Genomic DNA, 16,242 nt, shown 5'->3' with positions numbered 1-16,242 from the left:
CCCTGTCTCTACAGTTAGAGCTAGCTTATCAAGACAGTGAAACAGCAGTCCATGCATTCTCTCTGAGGGATCTAAGGGTTGTACTCCCACCTTTTCTCCTCTCTGGCCGTCCGGGTCTCCGTTTTTGTTTTCACATTTACTTCTTCACTCCGTTCACTTCTCTCTCTCTCTCTCTCTCTCCCTCTCTCGCCCCCTCTGTTACCTTTCCCCCCCTCTCTCTATCCTCCAGGCATGGCTATTCTTGAATGCCTCTGATTAGAGGAAGACCATGTTCAAAGGAAATGACATCGCCTCTCCAACATATTATTGATGCTTGTCAGAGAATGTCACAGAGGCCTATAGAAGAGGCGATCGGGGTCTCTCTCTCTCTCTGTGTGTGTGTGTGTGTGTGTGTGTGTGTGTGTGTGTGTGTGTGTGTGTGTGTGTGTGTGTGTGTGTGTGTGTGTGTGTGTGTGTGTGTGTGTGTGTGTGTGTGTGTGTGTGTGTGTGTGTGTGTGCGTGTGTGCGTGTGTTTGGGTGTGGAGTGTTGGCATGCAGAACCCGGAGATACAGAGGGTGGAGGAAAAGATAGAAGGAGTTCTGCAATTGCCCCTGAAGCTCTGTTTTATATTAAAGAGCCAACATAATGGGCTTGATACCAGCTCTACATCCAGCTCCACCGAACAAGACCCTGGCCTTTACCGTCTGTCTGTTCATATTAGTCTGAGAAAGCCAATGAACAAAGGGGAGACTACTAACGTTTACAAAATATCAGATATTTACAAGACAAATTGCACATGAGCATTATTAGTCATGGCTATTGTTAAAAGGAGGAGAAGAATAGAGAAGACATGAGTAAACCCGTTGGAATTTAGGCTATTTTGTAACACACAGACAAAGCCATTGTTTCATTACAGAAGATAGCTTTTTTTATATTCGGCTGATTAGAGGCTGGCTATTTCGGTGAGACCATCAGTCAAACACACTTCAAGCATCATGAATGTGTAATGATGGGGTGCAACAGAATTTCTATTCCCCAAATAAACACTTTGGTTTCCATTTAAGGTGGGCAGCCTGTGCTAACCAGAGCTAACCAGCTGAATCAGTGCACTTCAGTTCATTGGGCATTTGTACTTTATGGGTTCCATTTTGCAATGTGCCAAAAAACATGGTTGTTCTGTATTTTTTGAGGTAAACATGGTATTACGGTATATTCTTCCACAGTCCGAGTTCTGTTTTGTATGAAATGAATCATAGCACTTGTATATTCCCATGCTTTCATACTGCAAAGGTTCATACAATACAACCGTTTCATTCAATAGTCTTGCATTGAGATAAGTATATATCTTAATATAGAGAAGAAGAAAGGGATAAACCTTTGTGTTACACAGAAATCAGTCCTGAATCTCCACTGGATGACACTCCAATGACTGACATCCACACCCATTACTATGGAAATGGATGCAATTGTGCAGCACTTACAGGGAGCCATTTAGGGCTGGAGCAATAACAGAGAGGAGACAGAGGCTGAGTCCATAAAGGCACCCTATTCCCTGTTATAGTACACTACTTTTGACCAGGGCCCATATGGCTCTAGTCAAAAGTAGTGTACTATATAAGGATAGGGTGCTATTTGGGATGCTCCCAGATAATAATACCAGGATCTGCTGTAGAGACACAGTAGATTGTCTTAATGGACGTCTTATCTTCTTTTATGAACTTCTTTCTTTATGAGATTTCATAGTAGTTATATTAGCACCGTCTAGGGGAGATGATTATAGAGGTTTAGCTAAATTCTAATCACTTTGACTACAGATGTGAAGCATAAGATATGGAAACTCAGTTGAGTTTTGGTAGCTATACTCAACCACAATATGAAGCTAGCTAGCATGGTCCATTAAAATGCACCTGGCTTTACAAATACATTTTGTAAGATCACCCGGAATTCCTGTTGCCTAGCCGTGTTATTTGAAATGGCATTTCTGGAGAAGAACTAAAGAAGAACCTCAGATAGCGGTGCTTTGTTAGCATCACACTCTCCTGCCTAGTTGAAATTCCACAGATAGCTTTTTATTTTTTTTATCCTGACAGAAATGAAAGACTTGATGCTAAAAGCTAGAGGCTCCAGCTCCCTGTTAGGCAATCTCAAGGACACAGACATACAGTAGCTATGCGCTGCCTGACATCACTGTATGAATACTAAAGGCAGCACATGAAAAGATGGCCTCCGTATTTCAGCTTCTCTCCTGCTCTTCTCTCTCTGTTGGTGGGAAAGCTAGATAGACCTTGGGAAAACAGCATCTTTACCAAATAAAAGTAGTTTGGTTTGAAGTTTGAGGTAAAAAAAAAATCGAACAGAATATTCAAATCTTATTAAATATTTAAACAATTATTCCCTTGTAGTGCACTACTTTTGACCAGGGCCCATAGGGCTCTGGTTCGAAGTAGTGCTATTTAGGGAATAGAGTGCAATTTAGAACGCAGACACTGCGTGCTGGATTCCTTTCAGCTAAACCTCACACCAATGACATTGGACATTGTGGGTGCCCAATCATCTGTTGACCTGAGCTGAAGAAGTTTGGAGGAGCATCGGGGCATAATGGGTGTCTAAGGTAATTTTTTGTGTCACCCCTCCATGACTGTGGGGGTAGAGAGGATGCCCCCCCCTCCCTTACCACCCCATTACCACTCGAACCCGGCATTCCAAGAAAAAGATGACAAATGATTTACTTGTGGGCCATTTCCCTTGGGCTAATGAGGAGGAAGAGGGTGTGTTGACAGATGTAATTATGGTAGTTTCGCAGGGCTCAGCCAGGGGTCCTGTTGTGGCGTAATTACCATGCTTTCATCCGTACAGCGCTGGATCACTGATTACTGTGTCTACTCCGCTCTGCTCTGCACCAAGCACAGCATAACCCACTCTGACTACTAATAGCAACACGGAGGAGTGGAGAAACGACTCCAAATGACAACTCCACTTGTCATTTAATTGTTTCCCACTTTGAAAGGAAACGCAAATACAGGGAAGAGATCATTTGGTTTGACGTTCTAATATTGGAGAGATGGAAATGGATCATTACAGATCTTGAAAGGACAATCTTGTAGAAGTTGTTCTTATCAAACAGAGATAGAAATAGGGAGGAGAGCGATGAGATTCAGCCCAACGACAACACGAATAAGTAGAAGTCGATTTTATACTATGGCTTCAGAAGCAGTAATACGTATAGATTGTTATAATGAAAGGATGATATCACTATATCTTAACACATTATGAATGCATTAAAAGGCATGAAATACAATAAATACACGAGGTCAACAGTGCTTGACTTGGTCTGAAATAGGTGCCGGTAATAATTTTTGGGTACCGGTAGACAGCAAATTCTCCAGTGTAAAAAAATCAATAAAAAAACACTGAGAGTGTCAAATCAACACTGAAAGCGTTGAGTCTGTGGACCCATATAGACACCGTAACAGTGTTAAATGAACACACTGCTTATTGTAAAGCCTTATTCAAATATTTCCCAGAATGCCACCCGTGACAGCTCCGGTGAGCTCCTGTCCAAGTCAAGCACTGGTGTTCAAACTTCCAGATGTCCTGTTAGGTGGTAGGCTTTTAGTCCATCTCTCCAAAGAGTTTTCCCTGCTGTATTTGAAATGCATGGTTTCCTATTCTTTTTCAATGGAATCCATCTCTAGAAGCCTCAGGGGAAATCAGAACTGGCATTTACTATGAAATGTTTTTTATTTATTTTTTATACAAGAATATAACCCTGAACTTTTCTGATATTTGAGCCATTTTGGATTTGTTCTGGGGACACATTATTGAGTCTAAATAATAATACATCCATTGTTCTGGAAAGAGTACATTAAAACCGAGCTGTTATCTCAAGAGAGCAGCCATTTTCAAAACAGGGAAGGTGACAAACTATTATTTCACAAGACACGGCAAATTCATTGAGGTGCAAAGTGTGGAGGAACAAAGGCGAAAGGATCAATAGGCACATTTATGACAAATCACAAAAACAAATTGAATTTAAAATCAGATCTCAACTGGCCTTTGTGTAGAGCTGCAACAATAAAGCTTAAAAGAAACATTAAAGCGAAGGAGTATGGGATGTGGACTGGTACTCACAATTGGGCTAGCATTGATGTAATCGGAGTTGCCATGGTTATTCTCGGCCTTCAAGGTTATTCTGGAATGATCATCTGTAGTAGAAATACATAACTCACCACACATTTTTTGCTTTTCCACGATTGAAACATTGAAGTATTGATAAATGATATGGAATAGAAAATACTGTTTTTCTTGGTCAGTTCACATGGTCATGAATAACCTAGTAATCGACTACTGAGAGATGTGGTCATACTGCGGTCAATCCTGACCACACGGTCAGAGAGGTGTAAAACTACTCACAGACAACCACGGCGTCGGTGCGGTTCCTCTTGGTGTTGTGTTTGTCCTGGCCCACGTTACAGGCGCCGGGCTCAGCCAGGTAGCCACACATCGCCTCCCACTCCCTCTCCAGACGGTTCTTGTTCTTCAAGTGGTCCTCCATGTACGACTGAGCAGACAAAGGGGAGAGAAACGGAAGCCATTTAAAAACAACCCACATAACTAAATAACCAAACAAAAGGTAATGAACTGGAAATGCAAAGGTAATTACATATAGAAACATTTCGAGGGGAGGGATGGAGTAGGGTGCCCCCAGAATATAGAATATTTTGTGATTGTCATTCGCTGTCTAGAATAGATCAAATAAAAGACAAAACAACTAATGCCTATGTTGTAGACCCACTCTATTTCAGTGGATCTCAAAAGCCTTCCTACCTACACACTGGAGCAGAATACTAAACCCATGTCATCAGACAGACCAACAGACAGGCTCTAGACAGCTCTAGAGCCATGATCAGGTACAGTATCATGGTAAATGGAGGGGGGAGGGGGTAAATGCATGAGGTGTTGGGACGGTAGGGACCGCCGAAAACCACTCCTCGCAATTAAGACCCCTGAAAGGCCTGTCTGCATTGGAAATACTTGGAAATACTGGGCGCTTCAATCACCGTCTTTCAAACCTGCTTGCACAGCCCCTGATAAGATTGTCTGCGTTTAAGCCGTCGATCGGAGAAGACAAAATTGAATTAGCTAGGGAGACAAAGGAGAAAAGAAAAGCAGGGGGATGAAGAAAAAAAAACTGAACACGCAGCTCCTCTCATAGACCAGGAAAGGTCTTATGGAGCTCGGAGGCTGCGGAGAAGACTCCTTTTTCAGAGGAACATTGTTCGCCTGACGCTTGTATCAACGCTCCCTGCCCCCCACGGGGTTAAACGGTTTAGACCGTCATTGTGTTAGGCCTGCATTGTGTAAGCAATACCCAGATGTGCTCGGCTTTTATCACACATTAAAGACGGTGGAGGTGCGTTGGCTTGGGGAGGTGATGCACGGTGGTTATCTACAGCTCAGTTAAGGCTGTCAAACAACTCTCAACATGGACACAGCAGACACGTAGATATATACAGGGACATACTTTGAGATAGTACAGCACATTATGGGAAATTAGCCCCTCAAATATCCCCTCTTCCGCTATTCACTGTAGGGAGAAAATATGAATGTCAAGTGATATCTCCGTCAAAAACTAGCAGACAGTTTTTGACAGCAGTTTTTAGCCTAGTGGTTAGAGCATTGGGCTTGTAACCGAAAGGTTGCAAGTTCGAATCCCTGAGCTGACAAGGTACAAATCTGTCGTTCTGCCCCTGAACAAGGCAGTTAACCCACTGTTCCTAGGCCGTCATTGAAAATAAGAATTTGTTCTTAACTGACTTGCCTAGTTAAATAAAGGTTAAATAAAAAATAAAAAAGTCTGAAGTTCCGGTTTGCGTCCCAAATGGCACCCCATTCCCTATTTTATTAAACCTTTACTTTATCAGGGAGTCCTAATGAGTCCAAGGTCTCTTTTACAGATGAGCCCAGAATTACATAAATGACAGAAAATACACACATCAAAATCTAAATTCAAAATGCAAACAGAAAGAAAAACGCGGCCATGAAAAACAAAGATTTTCATCAGTAAAAAGGTCCTCAATCAGCGTTCTGAATTGGCCTAAAACATCACATTTCAGAACATTCTGAAGATTGTTCCACAGACAAGGTTCAAAAACACTAAAAGCTGATTTACCTAACTCAGGAATTTCCAGAGTTAGCCATCCCTGAGACTGAGTGCGGTAACTCGTATGTCTAAAGTATAGTAATGGATGTTATGTACAGTGGGACTTTTTGTAAAAGGGCTTTATATATGAAAACATAGGAATGTATCAACCTACATGACATCAAAGACGGCCGACCGACTTTCTGGTAGAGAATGTAGTGATGAGCACTAAAATTGTCGCCTGTAATATGGCGCAGTGCGCGATGATAAACTGCATCTAACGGCTTTAATGTAGCGGCAGCTACGTTCATATAGATGACTTTGCCATGATCTAGGACTGATAGGAACGTCGACTGAATAATCAGCTTTCTACTACTTAGCTATTTCTATAGAAGAAACCCATTTTCATTCTCAGCTTCTTAACTAACTCATCAATATGCTTTTTATGAGACAGCTTTTCATCTATCCAGATGCCCTGATATTACTTTTGACCAGGGCACTGGTCAAAAGTAGTGCACTATATAGGGAATACGGTGCCATTTTGAACTCATTTTGGACCCGTGTCTTGACAGTTGACTGACAGGGTGTCATGAACACTTGACAGAGCCAATCACATGCAGTTCTCTTGACAGTGGGGAACAAGTATATTGGTCTCGTCTCAAATGGCACCATATTCCCAATATAGTGCACTACTTTTCACCGGGGGCCATGGAGCTCTAGACAAAAGTAGTAGACTATGTAGGGAATAACGTGCCATGTAGGATGCAGACTCTGTAGCTCCACAGCACGACACCCCTCCCACTCCCCTACACAGACATACAGTATAAACTCTATATTAGTACATACTATACATTCAGAAGGGCTACAGAATTGCCGCCATTCAACGGCTTACTCTGCGTCTATCACAAATTGTAATACAAATGTTTTTTTTTTTATGTGTAAGCATTGTATGTAGTGATGTAGCAGCCTGAAAGTGGATGGGATGAAGCAGCGGACCACCTCCTCTTCTAGAGGCAGAGAGTGTGTGTCCTATTCTCTAGTCTACATAGTACACTACTTTTAAACAGAGCCCTATGGGCCCTGTTCAAAAGTAGAGCACTATGTAGGGAATAGGGTGCCATTTGAAATGCAGTCAGAGTAACCCGGGTTCAGTAAATAAGGGATTAGTGTCTGGGCTGCCAATCAAAGATGCTGAGAGGACGGGTGTCAAGGAAACACTGAGTAATCCCCCTAACAACAGCCCTCACAGGCCACATAGAGAAGCTACATTAACTCACACTGAGGAAATAAAGACACAACAGGTAACACAACGTTGCTACTGTATTGTTACTGTCATAAAAGTTGTGCAGGTGTGTTCCCAGAGTCCCTAACAGTCACTGACTGTGAAATACTGTGTGAAGTCACAGGGGATACAATGGGGAAAGTATAATGTGTCTGAAAAGAGTAGTAGGCAGCCTACTCATAATCTGAGGTCAGGGACAACCTGGAGAGGAAGGGCATGGCAATCAGTCCTATCATTCAGGGACGGAATAAAAGGGAATAAAATCACTTATACATGATATATTTGCTATTATAAACTGGGTGGTTCGAGCCCTGAATGCTGATTGGCTGACATCCACGGTATATCAGACCATATACCACGGGTATGACAAAACATTTATTTTTACTGCTCTAATTACATTGGTAAACAGTTTATAATAGCAATAAGGCACATCTGGGGTTTGTGGTATATGGCCAATAGGACCTTGTCGTGCGTAAGAACAGCCCTTAGCCGTGGTATATTGGCCATTTACCACACCCCCTCGTGCCTTATTGCTTAATTATCCTCTCCTGCCTTACTCCAACAAATTATTAATTTTCAATTAGATTTGACATGGAAGTAAGTCATAAAAATGATGCAATGTCGCCTTGGGCTTGCTATCGATTTTCTGAGGCAACAAACAACCATTTACGGAGGGTACATATACAGTAAGAACGGAAATTATATCAACATCCCAACCATATCTACTGGACAGCATAAAAACAGTCCCCCCAAAAAATAAAACATGACTCCAAGGGAAATCAAAAAGGGAACAACAAGGTAAAAGCAATAGGGCTGAAAGCCTGCCAGCAGAATCACATAGCTGGTATTACTGTTCATGTCCTAAAAAGTCTGTTTGTCTTTGAGTACAGTATGTTTGAAATTGGTTACACAGTATGTACATATTGTGCATTGAAATAATCCATACACATTCTAATTTATGGTGAAGAAGCGTGAGTGACCAAAACACACAGACTGCATGTTTTAATATAATAACACAAACTAACCCCAACATCGCTGACTCTGATTCTGAACCTTGGAAGTCATTATATACATCTCACTCTACAGTACTCAATACCTGTACTAAAGTGTGAAAAGTCACTGTATATCCAGGACTAACATAATGGTATGTGGTTCATGGCTTTGAGCCAGAAATACAGATACATGATTAATAGGGCTGTGTCCTAAATTTACATGAACATTTTTGTCACCTGGCAGACGTTCTTATCCAGAGAGACTTACAGTTAGTGCATTCCCTCTTAAGATACACTACATGACCAGAAGTATGTGGACACCTGCTCGTCAAACATCTCACTCCAAAATAATGGACATTAATATGCCGTTGGTCTCCCCTTTGCTTCTATTACAGCCTCCACTCTCTGGGAAGGATTTCCACTAGATATTGGAACATTGCTGCAGGGACTTGCTTTCATTCAGCCCCACGAGTATTAGTGAGATCGGGCACGGATGTTGGGTGATTAGGCCTGGTTCGCAGTCGACGTTCCAATTCATCCCAAAGGTGTTCGATGGGGTTGAGGTCAGGGTTCTGTGCAGTCCAGTCAATTTCTTCCACACCGATCTCGACAAACCATTTCTATATGGACTTCGCTTTGTGCACGGGGGCATTGTTATGCTAAAACTGGAAAGGGCCTTCCCCAAACTGTTGCCACAAAGTTGGAAGCACAGAATCGTCTAGAATGTCATTGTATGCTGAATCATTAATGTTTCCCTTCACTGGAACTAAGAGGCATAGCCAGAACCATGAAAAACCGCCCCAGACCATTATCCATCCTCCACCAAACTTTACAGTTGGCACTATGCATTGGGGCAGGTAGTGTTCTCCTGGCATCCGCCAAACCCAGATTCGTCCGTTGGACTGCCAGATGATGAAGTGGGCTTCATCCCTCCAGAGAACGCGTTTCCACTGCTCCAGAGTTTAATGGCGGCGAGCTTAACACCAGTCCAGCTGATGCTTAGCATTGCGCATGGTGATCTTAGGCTTGTGTGTGGCTGCTCGGCCATGGAAACCCATTTCCATGGCCATGGGTGTTCTCATACTTTTGTATATATAGTGTAGCTGGGTGAGACAACCACATATCACAGTCGTAGTAAGTAAATGTTTCCTTGATAAAGAAGTTATCAGCAAAGTCAGTGCTAGCAGGAAAAAACAAGTGCAAGCAAATGACTCAAATGGCACCCTATTCCCTATTCCCTATTTAGTGAGTAACATTTGACCATGGCTCAGATCAAAAGTAGTGCACTATAGAGGGTGCCATTGGGGATGAAGCCCAGGTGAAACTTGGATAAGAGTAGATTGGGCCAGAAAGAGCCTCCTAATCCAGTGATTTAGATGTAGGTGTGAACTATAAGAGCCCAGCCCAGCATGCGATCTTGGTAGAGCAAGGTACTCATCGCTCCCACAGTCCACACTGCATGAGATCCACAGAGAACAGCACAGGAGAGATGAAACAAATCGGCTCTGACATCAGTGATACCAAGGCAATCTCACACATGGTTACACGTGAGGTGCGACTGGATTTCAAAAGAGAAACAACCTCCTTGTCAATCACTCAGGAGTCAAAATGGAGTCATGGTCCGTGTGGCTTATATGTGCATTATACTTAGGTTTTCTGAAGAATCTGCAGTGAATCTGTTTGATTCTTACTGTAGTGTTATCAAAGCAAATACAAATGATGTATATATAGTGAAGGACTTTGTTGTAATGTAAAGGCCAAATAAATATGTTCTATTCAAATGTTTTCAAAAGAGGCGTCTCAACCAACCTTGACATTTGCAATAAAGCCCATCCATGACGAATAAAACACGTTACTCAAATTCATTCTCATTCACTATAGACTCCAATACAAAAGCCTGACACGTACTGTGATGAATTATACCCCACTAATGAAAACACAGCCAGGCATCTATCCATCTCTTTTATCAAGCTTGTCTGCAATGAATAAAACAAAAGTTGTGCAAAATTAAAACAATCCATTGTGTGTGCAAGTAGGGGGGCCCACAAGGGACTCAAAGCCTTTTCAAAGAAAAGCAAAACAAAAATCTGAAACGTTCAACTGACAATCAGCTGGGTAATGATATTTCTCTTTTGAACAGCTCTCATCACACAATGCAATATCCGTCTTGCTTTGGCTTCAACAGAGAGAGCAGGAGGGAGAGGGGAGAGAGAGAGAGAGAGAGAGAGAGAGAGAGAGAGAGAGAGAGAGAGAGAGAGAGAGAGAGAGAGAGAGAGAGAGAGAGAGAGAGAGAGAGAGAGAGAGAGAGAGAGAGACAGCGTAATAGAGGGGAGAGGTGGCAAGGGAGAGGGATAAAGAGTGACAGAGTGAGAGAAAACAAGAGCAAGAGAAAGAATGACAGAGACGACTGGCCAAGATAAAGCGAGTGAAAAAATGAAAAAAGAGAGAGATAGAGATGGAAAGAAAGACAGAGATGGAAATAAAAATGGCAGAGATCTAGCCAGGATAGAGAGAGAAAGGGATAGAGAGACAGAGCCAGACAGACAAAATGAATGAAAGCTGGAGGCTGAGTGCTTGGGGAATAGGAATCCCAGACTAGATCCTATCCTACACACACTATACTGCACACATACTCCAAACAGGGGTGGCAGGTAGCCTAGCGGTTAAGAGCGTTGGGTTAGTAACTGAAAGGTTGCTGGTTCGAATCCCTGAGACGACTAGGTGACAAATCTGTCGATATGCACTTGGCCCTAAGTCTACTCAAATGTAATGCTCTCCGTGATGAAGGGTCAGGCAGAGTATAGTTTTTTTTTACCAGTATCATGTGTCCGGTGGAGATGTCCATGTTGGCGGGGACAGGCTCCTCGCACCAGGATGAGGTGGAGCTACGGGCAGAGGGGCTGGCCATGGGCCCCCCATCGCTGAACTGAGAGGATGCGCTGTTCAGCCGCGAGAGGTGCCGTAGAGGCTCCGGACGCTCTGATGTCCGCACAGCCATCCGCTGGCGACACAACTCCTGGAGAGGACAGAGGACCTGATCAGCCTCTCGTTGATTCTAACTGTATTATCAAATCAAATAAAAAGGACTTTGTTGCAATGTCAAGGCTAAATGTTGCAAATACAATATTACTCAAATTCATTCTCATTCATCCAATACAAAAGCCAGACAGACATTGTTTTTATTAGTTGAGATCATTTCACATGACCCCTGTTAATCTTTGCAGACTGCATAAGTCTGGGATATCACTGTGGCCTATGGAGCATGGTTTGTAGCAAACCTATCTATATAAATGTCAGGAAATAGAAAACACAGTCAAAGGTCATGCAGTTATCTTCAAAACGCTTGAATTGCCAAGGTCAAGCCAGTATATTGCCACCATTTCACAAAACAAATAGCAATAAAGTGTAACAATACATTGGGTTGCTGGCTGGCAGGGGTATTGATTTAAATTTGTATACATTTGGTAACAATTCCTATGAGCCACTTGTTTTGTAACGCATTAGGTACTTATGTATTCTCTTATAAGGAGGCACAAGCTACTCTGAAGACAATCGTATAAATATTATGAGAAACAAATACAACAAAACTACAGCCCAAAATGAAAGATACTGATCATAAGAAACAAAAATACTCCCCCCGTTCAAAATGTAACAACCATACTCATCTTTAGGTAAGAAGAATCTCATTTTCCATTACTCAAAGAAATTCAAACATAACAGGGAATCAATACATTAAACCCAAAGGATTTTCTTTGAACTGAGCAGCCACTCTCTCATAACTACAAAGCTACAACAGAGATGAGCAACCTATGTATTCACATGTACAGTAGGCAGTTACTTTGGCATTTGGATTGATACTGCAGGTGAAATTCTATTGTTATTCTATGGGAATCAGAGAGATTCAGAAGAGATGTCTATATAAAAGACTCTCTCCCACTGCCGCCGCCCCACCATGAAGATTACTCCTCTCTACAAAATGACTCAGCTTTTCTCCCATCATGCCTTGTGCTCACCGACGCTCCATTAGGGATTTGGAGCCTGGGCGTTATCTAGCCAGCCAGTCATCTTCCCCCAACTCAAAAGAGGAGAGAAAAGATAAGAAAAAAAACATCTGATAGTTTGAAGGATGCAATCTTACAGAAACCGAACCCCGTCTCTCCCCCTTCCTACTTCCCCACTCCCGATAGTGTCAGTCTTATCTGGAGCTGAAGATTTCACCATTATATTCACAGTAATCTGCGAAGCTCATCGTGTTTGGTGTGTAGCTTGCACCAGTCAGACCCACACACGGATCTTCAACCACAATTAACAACCAGGGTTGCGTCCCAAAGGGCACCCTATTCCCTATATAGTGCACTACTTTTGACCAGGGCCCATAGCCGCAAGCCAGGACAGCAGAAGGCAGTGTAGGTAAACGTCTTCTGAAAGCAGCACATTGTTACTAGTCTATCTCATGATCTATTGCTGTGATATTTCACTCCAGGGACCAGGCCCTATGCCCTGGTCTAGGATCAGATTTCCCTACGCCAAATCTTAATCATTATAACCATGAGAATCTGCCCTGGGCCACGGCCTCAGGGCACTTTCCATGTCCACCTAATAATTCATCCAGTTTCTCTAGTCTATACCTTTACAGAGTCAAGGGTTGGGTCTCAAATGGCACTGTATTCTCTTTAGGGCTAAGGTTGCACAATTCTGTTAACATTGGCAAAATGTCAAGATTTTCCAGGAATCCCAGTTGGAGTATGTGGAGGAGAGAATGAACAGGAAATAAGGGAATCCTACAACCGGGATTTCTGGAAAACCTGGTAATTTGTGCAACCCTTTTACTTGCATATACCCCCAGTAAAGGGGAAGCAGAGAGGATATATGTCCCAGAAAAATAGCATTTAGCCTAGGCACAACAAGCTTAGGCAGCCGGTAGTGGCTGCTAGATCTGCACTATCGTCTAAGATTGATGTGCACTCCCGGTAGTACACTCGTGTCCCCCGTGGACCGGCTCGTACATAAAGCATCCTCCATTTAGGCTGCAAAGGCATTATTGTCCTCCTTAATGGGATAGTTCACCCAAATTACAAAATGACATATTGGTTTCCTTGGTTTGTATTGGTTTCTTTGTAAGCAGTCTATGGACAAGGTATGAAAGCAATCCATGCTTTGGTTTTGTTTCCCTGCCACTGTTTCCACATGCTAACATTTGAGCATTTGTGGCATAAATCCCATTCAAGTCATGGGACAGATAATATCATTTTTCATGCATAATGTTCGAAACATCTATAAGTGACTTTGTCGGGGTTCACAATCAATTTGAGATACTTTTGGATGATTTAGACATAACGCGCGAAAAAAGCTAATATCGGTCCCATGACTTGAATGGGATTTGTGTCACAAATGCTAAAACTTTAGCATGTGGAAACAGTGCCAGGGAAACTAAACCAAAGCATGGATTGCTGTCATACATTTTCCATAGACTGCTTACAGGGTAAGGAAACCAATATGTAATTGTGTAATTTAGGTGAACTATCCCTTTAACTAGCTTTAACGGCGGGGCGCCAGAAAAAAAACAGGGAAACTATGTGTACTGTCTTAGTAAAAAACAAGTTGTCCAAAAAATTCGACATAATATAACAATGAATTTGTTCTTGTATGTGCATAGGAAATATGAGCCAACAACAACACCTATATATTGTAAACAAAGAATAAAATATTGTAAATATTGTAAAAGTCCATTATACCCCCCGAAAAAGAACTTTGAAGAAACAGGGCCCCAAATGAATGGCTATAGTAGAACTAATTTCTCTACTCTCTTAATGACTGTCCATCTTCAGTGTGTACGATCGGGAAAGGCGACACTGTGAAAGGCTGACTAAATATTGAGAATGCAAATGTGATGGTGTCACGCCCTGACCACAGAGAGCCGTTGTTTCTCTATGGTGTAGTAGGTCAGGGTGTGACGAGGGGGTGTTCTAGTTTAAAATTTCTATGTTGGTGTTTTGGTTTGGTTCCCAATTAGAGGCAGCTGGTAATCGTTGCCTCTAATTGGGGATCATATTTAAGTAGCTATTTTTCCCACCTGTGTTTGTGGGATAAGGTTTTGTGTTTGTTTATGTTTCGTTGTTCGTTTATTGATATACTTTGTTTTGCGAAGTTTCACTTTGGAATAAAGATGTGGAACTCTGTGCCTGCTCCTCGCACTCGCCCTGAAGAGCGTGTCACCAGTCCGGTGCAACCTGTGCCGGCCCCACGCATCAGTCCTCCAGTGCGCCACCCCAGTCCAGTACGTCCTGTGCCTGCTCCTCGCACTCGCCCTGAAGTGCATGTCACCAGTCTGGTGCCACCTGTACCGGCATTCACAGTCCAGAGCTTCCGGCGACGGTTCCCGGTCCAGAGCTTCCGGCGTAGGTTCCCGGTCCGGAACATCCTGCGACGGTCCACGGTCCGGAACCTCCTGCGACAGTTCACGGTCCGAAACCTCATGCGACGGTCCACGGTCCAGAACCTCCTGCGACGGTCCACGGTCCGGAACCTCCTGCGACGGTCAATGGTCCGGAACCTCCAGCGAGGATCAACGGTCCGGAGCTTCCAGGCAAGGCGTCCAGTTCAGCTCCAGGGCAGGAGCCTTCCTCTGTGCCGGTGGCCAGTCCAGGCACGATGTCCAGTCCAGCTCCAAGGCCGGAGCCTTCCTCTGCGCTGGTGCCCAGTCCAGGCACGGTGTCCAGTCCCGCTCCATGGCCGGAGACTTCTTCTGTGCCGGTGCCCAGTCCAGGCACGGCATCCAGTCCAGCTCCATGGCAGGAGCCCTCCTCTGCACCGGTGTCCAGTCCAGACACGGCGTCCAGTCCCGCTCCTAGGCCGGAGCCTTCCTCAGCGCCGGTGCCCAGTCCAGGCACGGCAATCAGCCCAGCTCCAAGGCTGGAGCCTTCCTCTGCGCCGGTGCCCATTCCGGGCGCGGCGTTCAACCCAGCTCCAGGGCCGGAGCCCTTCTCTGCGCCGATGCCCAGTCCAGGCACGTCGTTCAGTCCGGCGCCATGGTCGGATCCGGGGTCTGGGTTACCACCCACTCCGGAGCCGCCACCGCCACTAGTCACCCCCTCAAATCCTTCCATTTGGTTTCAGGCACCTTTGGGGGGGGGGTACTGTCATGCCCTGACCATAGAGAGCCCTTGTTTCTCTATGGTGTAGTAGGTCAGGGCGTGATGAGGGGGTGTTCTAGTTTAAAATTTCTATGTTGGTGTTTTGGTTTGGTTCCCAATTAGAGACAGCTGGTAATCGTTGCCTCTAATTGGGGATCATATTTAAGTAGCTATTTTTCCCACCTGTGTTTGTGGGATAATGTTTTGTGTTTGTGCACCACGTAGTCACGTTTCGTTCTTTGTTTATTGATATATTTTGTTTTTCGAAGTTTCACTTTGGAATAAAGATGTGGAACTCTACACACGCTGCGCCTTGGTCCCGTTCTTACGACAACCGTGACAGATGGGTGGATGTGCACTGAGTGTCCACGCTGAGCACAGCTGAGCCCAAGACAAAATCAATACGAGCCGGCCACCCAGCCAGCCCCTAAACATGGAGGAATGGAAGGAATAGGTCACACAATAAACCCGTTAGCCATAGGTCATAGCCAATACAACTCTCACTGGAATATCAAGGCTTTACCAGAAATGTAGACTTCTAGATACATTTGACTGGCCTTGTTAAACCAGGCCGAGTGCAGCAGTCAGGCTGGTTTTACGAGGCTAACATTTGACTGGCAATTGTTTATTCTATTTCCTTGATGTCTTAAATGACAACCTAACCACAAAAAGTACTTTCCCATAATACAGAATCAAATGAAGGGTAATCTTAC

General features: G+C 43.8%; 1 protein-coding gene across 4 annotated transcripts in view; it reads right to left on the bottom strand.

Annotated features, from left to right (window-relative positions):
• The window catches only part of ptprn2 (protein tyrosine phosphatase receptor type N2), a 278,523-nt gene that overhangs the window by 19,190 nt on the left and 243,091 nt on the right, over positions 1–16,242 (bottom strand). For 3 of the 4 annotated variants that reach the window (XR_006762692.1, XM_014180659.2, XM_014180658.2), the window contains exons 13-15: positions 11,212–11,412; positions 4,394–4,541; positions 4,112–4,185 (exon numbers count right to left, since the gene is read on the bottom strand). Coding sequence is in view for 3 of the 4 variants with exons in the window: in XM_014180659.2 (XP_014036134.1) it covers positions 4,112–4,185; positions 4,394–4,541; positions 11,212–11,412 (423 nt within the window). In the remaining variant the exon portion in view is untranslated. The remainder of the gene's footprint in view (positions 1–4,111; positions 4,186–4,393; positions 4,542–11,211; positions 11,413–16,242) is intronic. The other variant, XM_014180660.2, reaches the window with a different exon arrangement.

Source organism: Salmo salar, chromosome ssa29, assembly GCF_905237065.1.
Source record: "Salmo salar chromosome ssa29, Ssal_v3.1, whole genome shotgun sequence".
Classification (NCBI taxonomy): domain Eukaryota; kingdom Metazoa; phylum Chordata; class Actinopteri; order Salmoniformes; family Salmonidae; genus Salmo; species Salmo salar.
The sequence above is the reverse complement of the archived record's forward strand: the minus strand, read 5'-3'. Positions and strand labels throughout refer to the sequence as shown.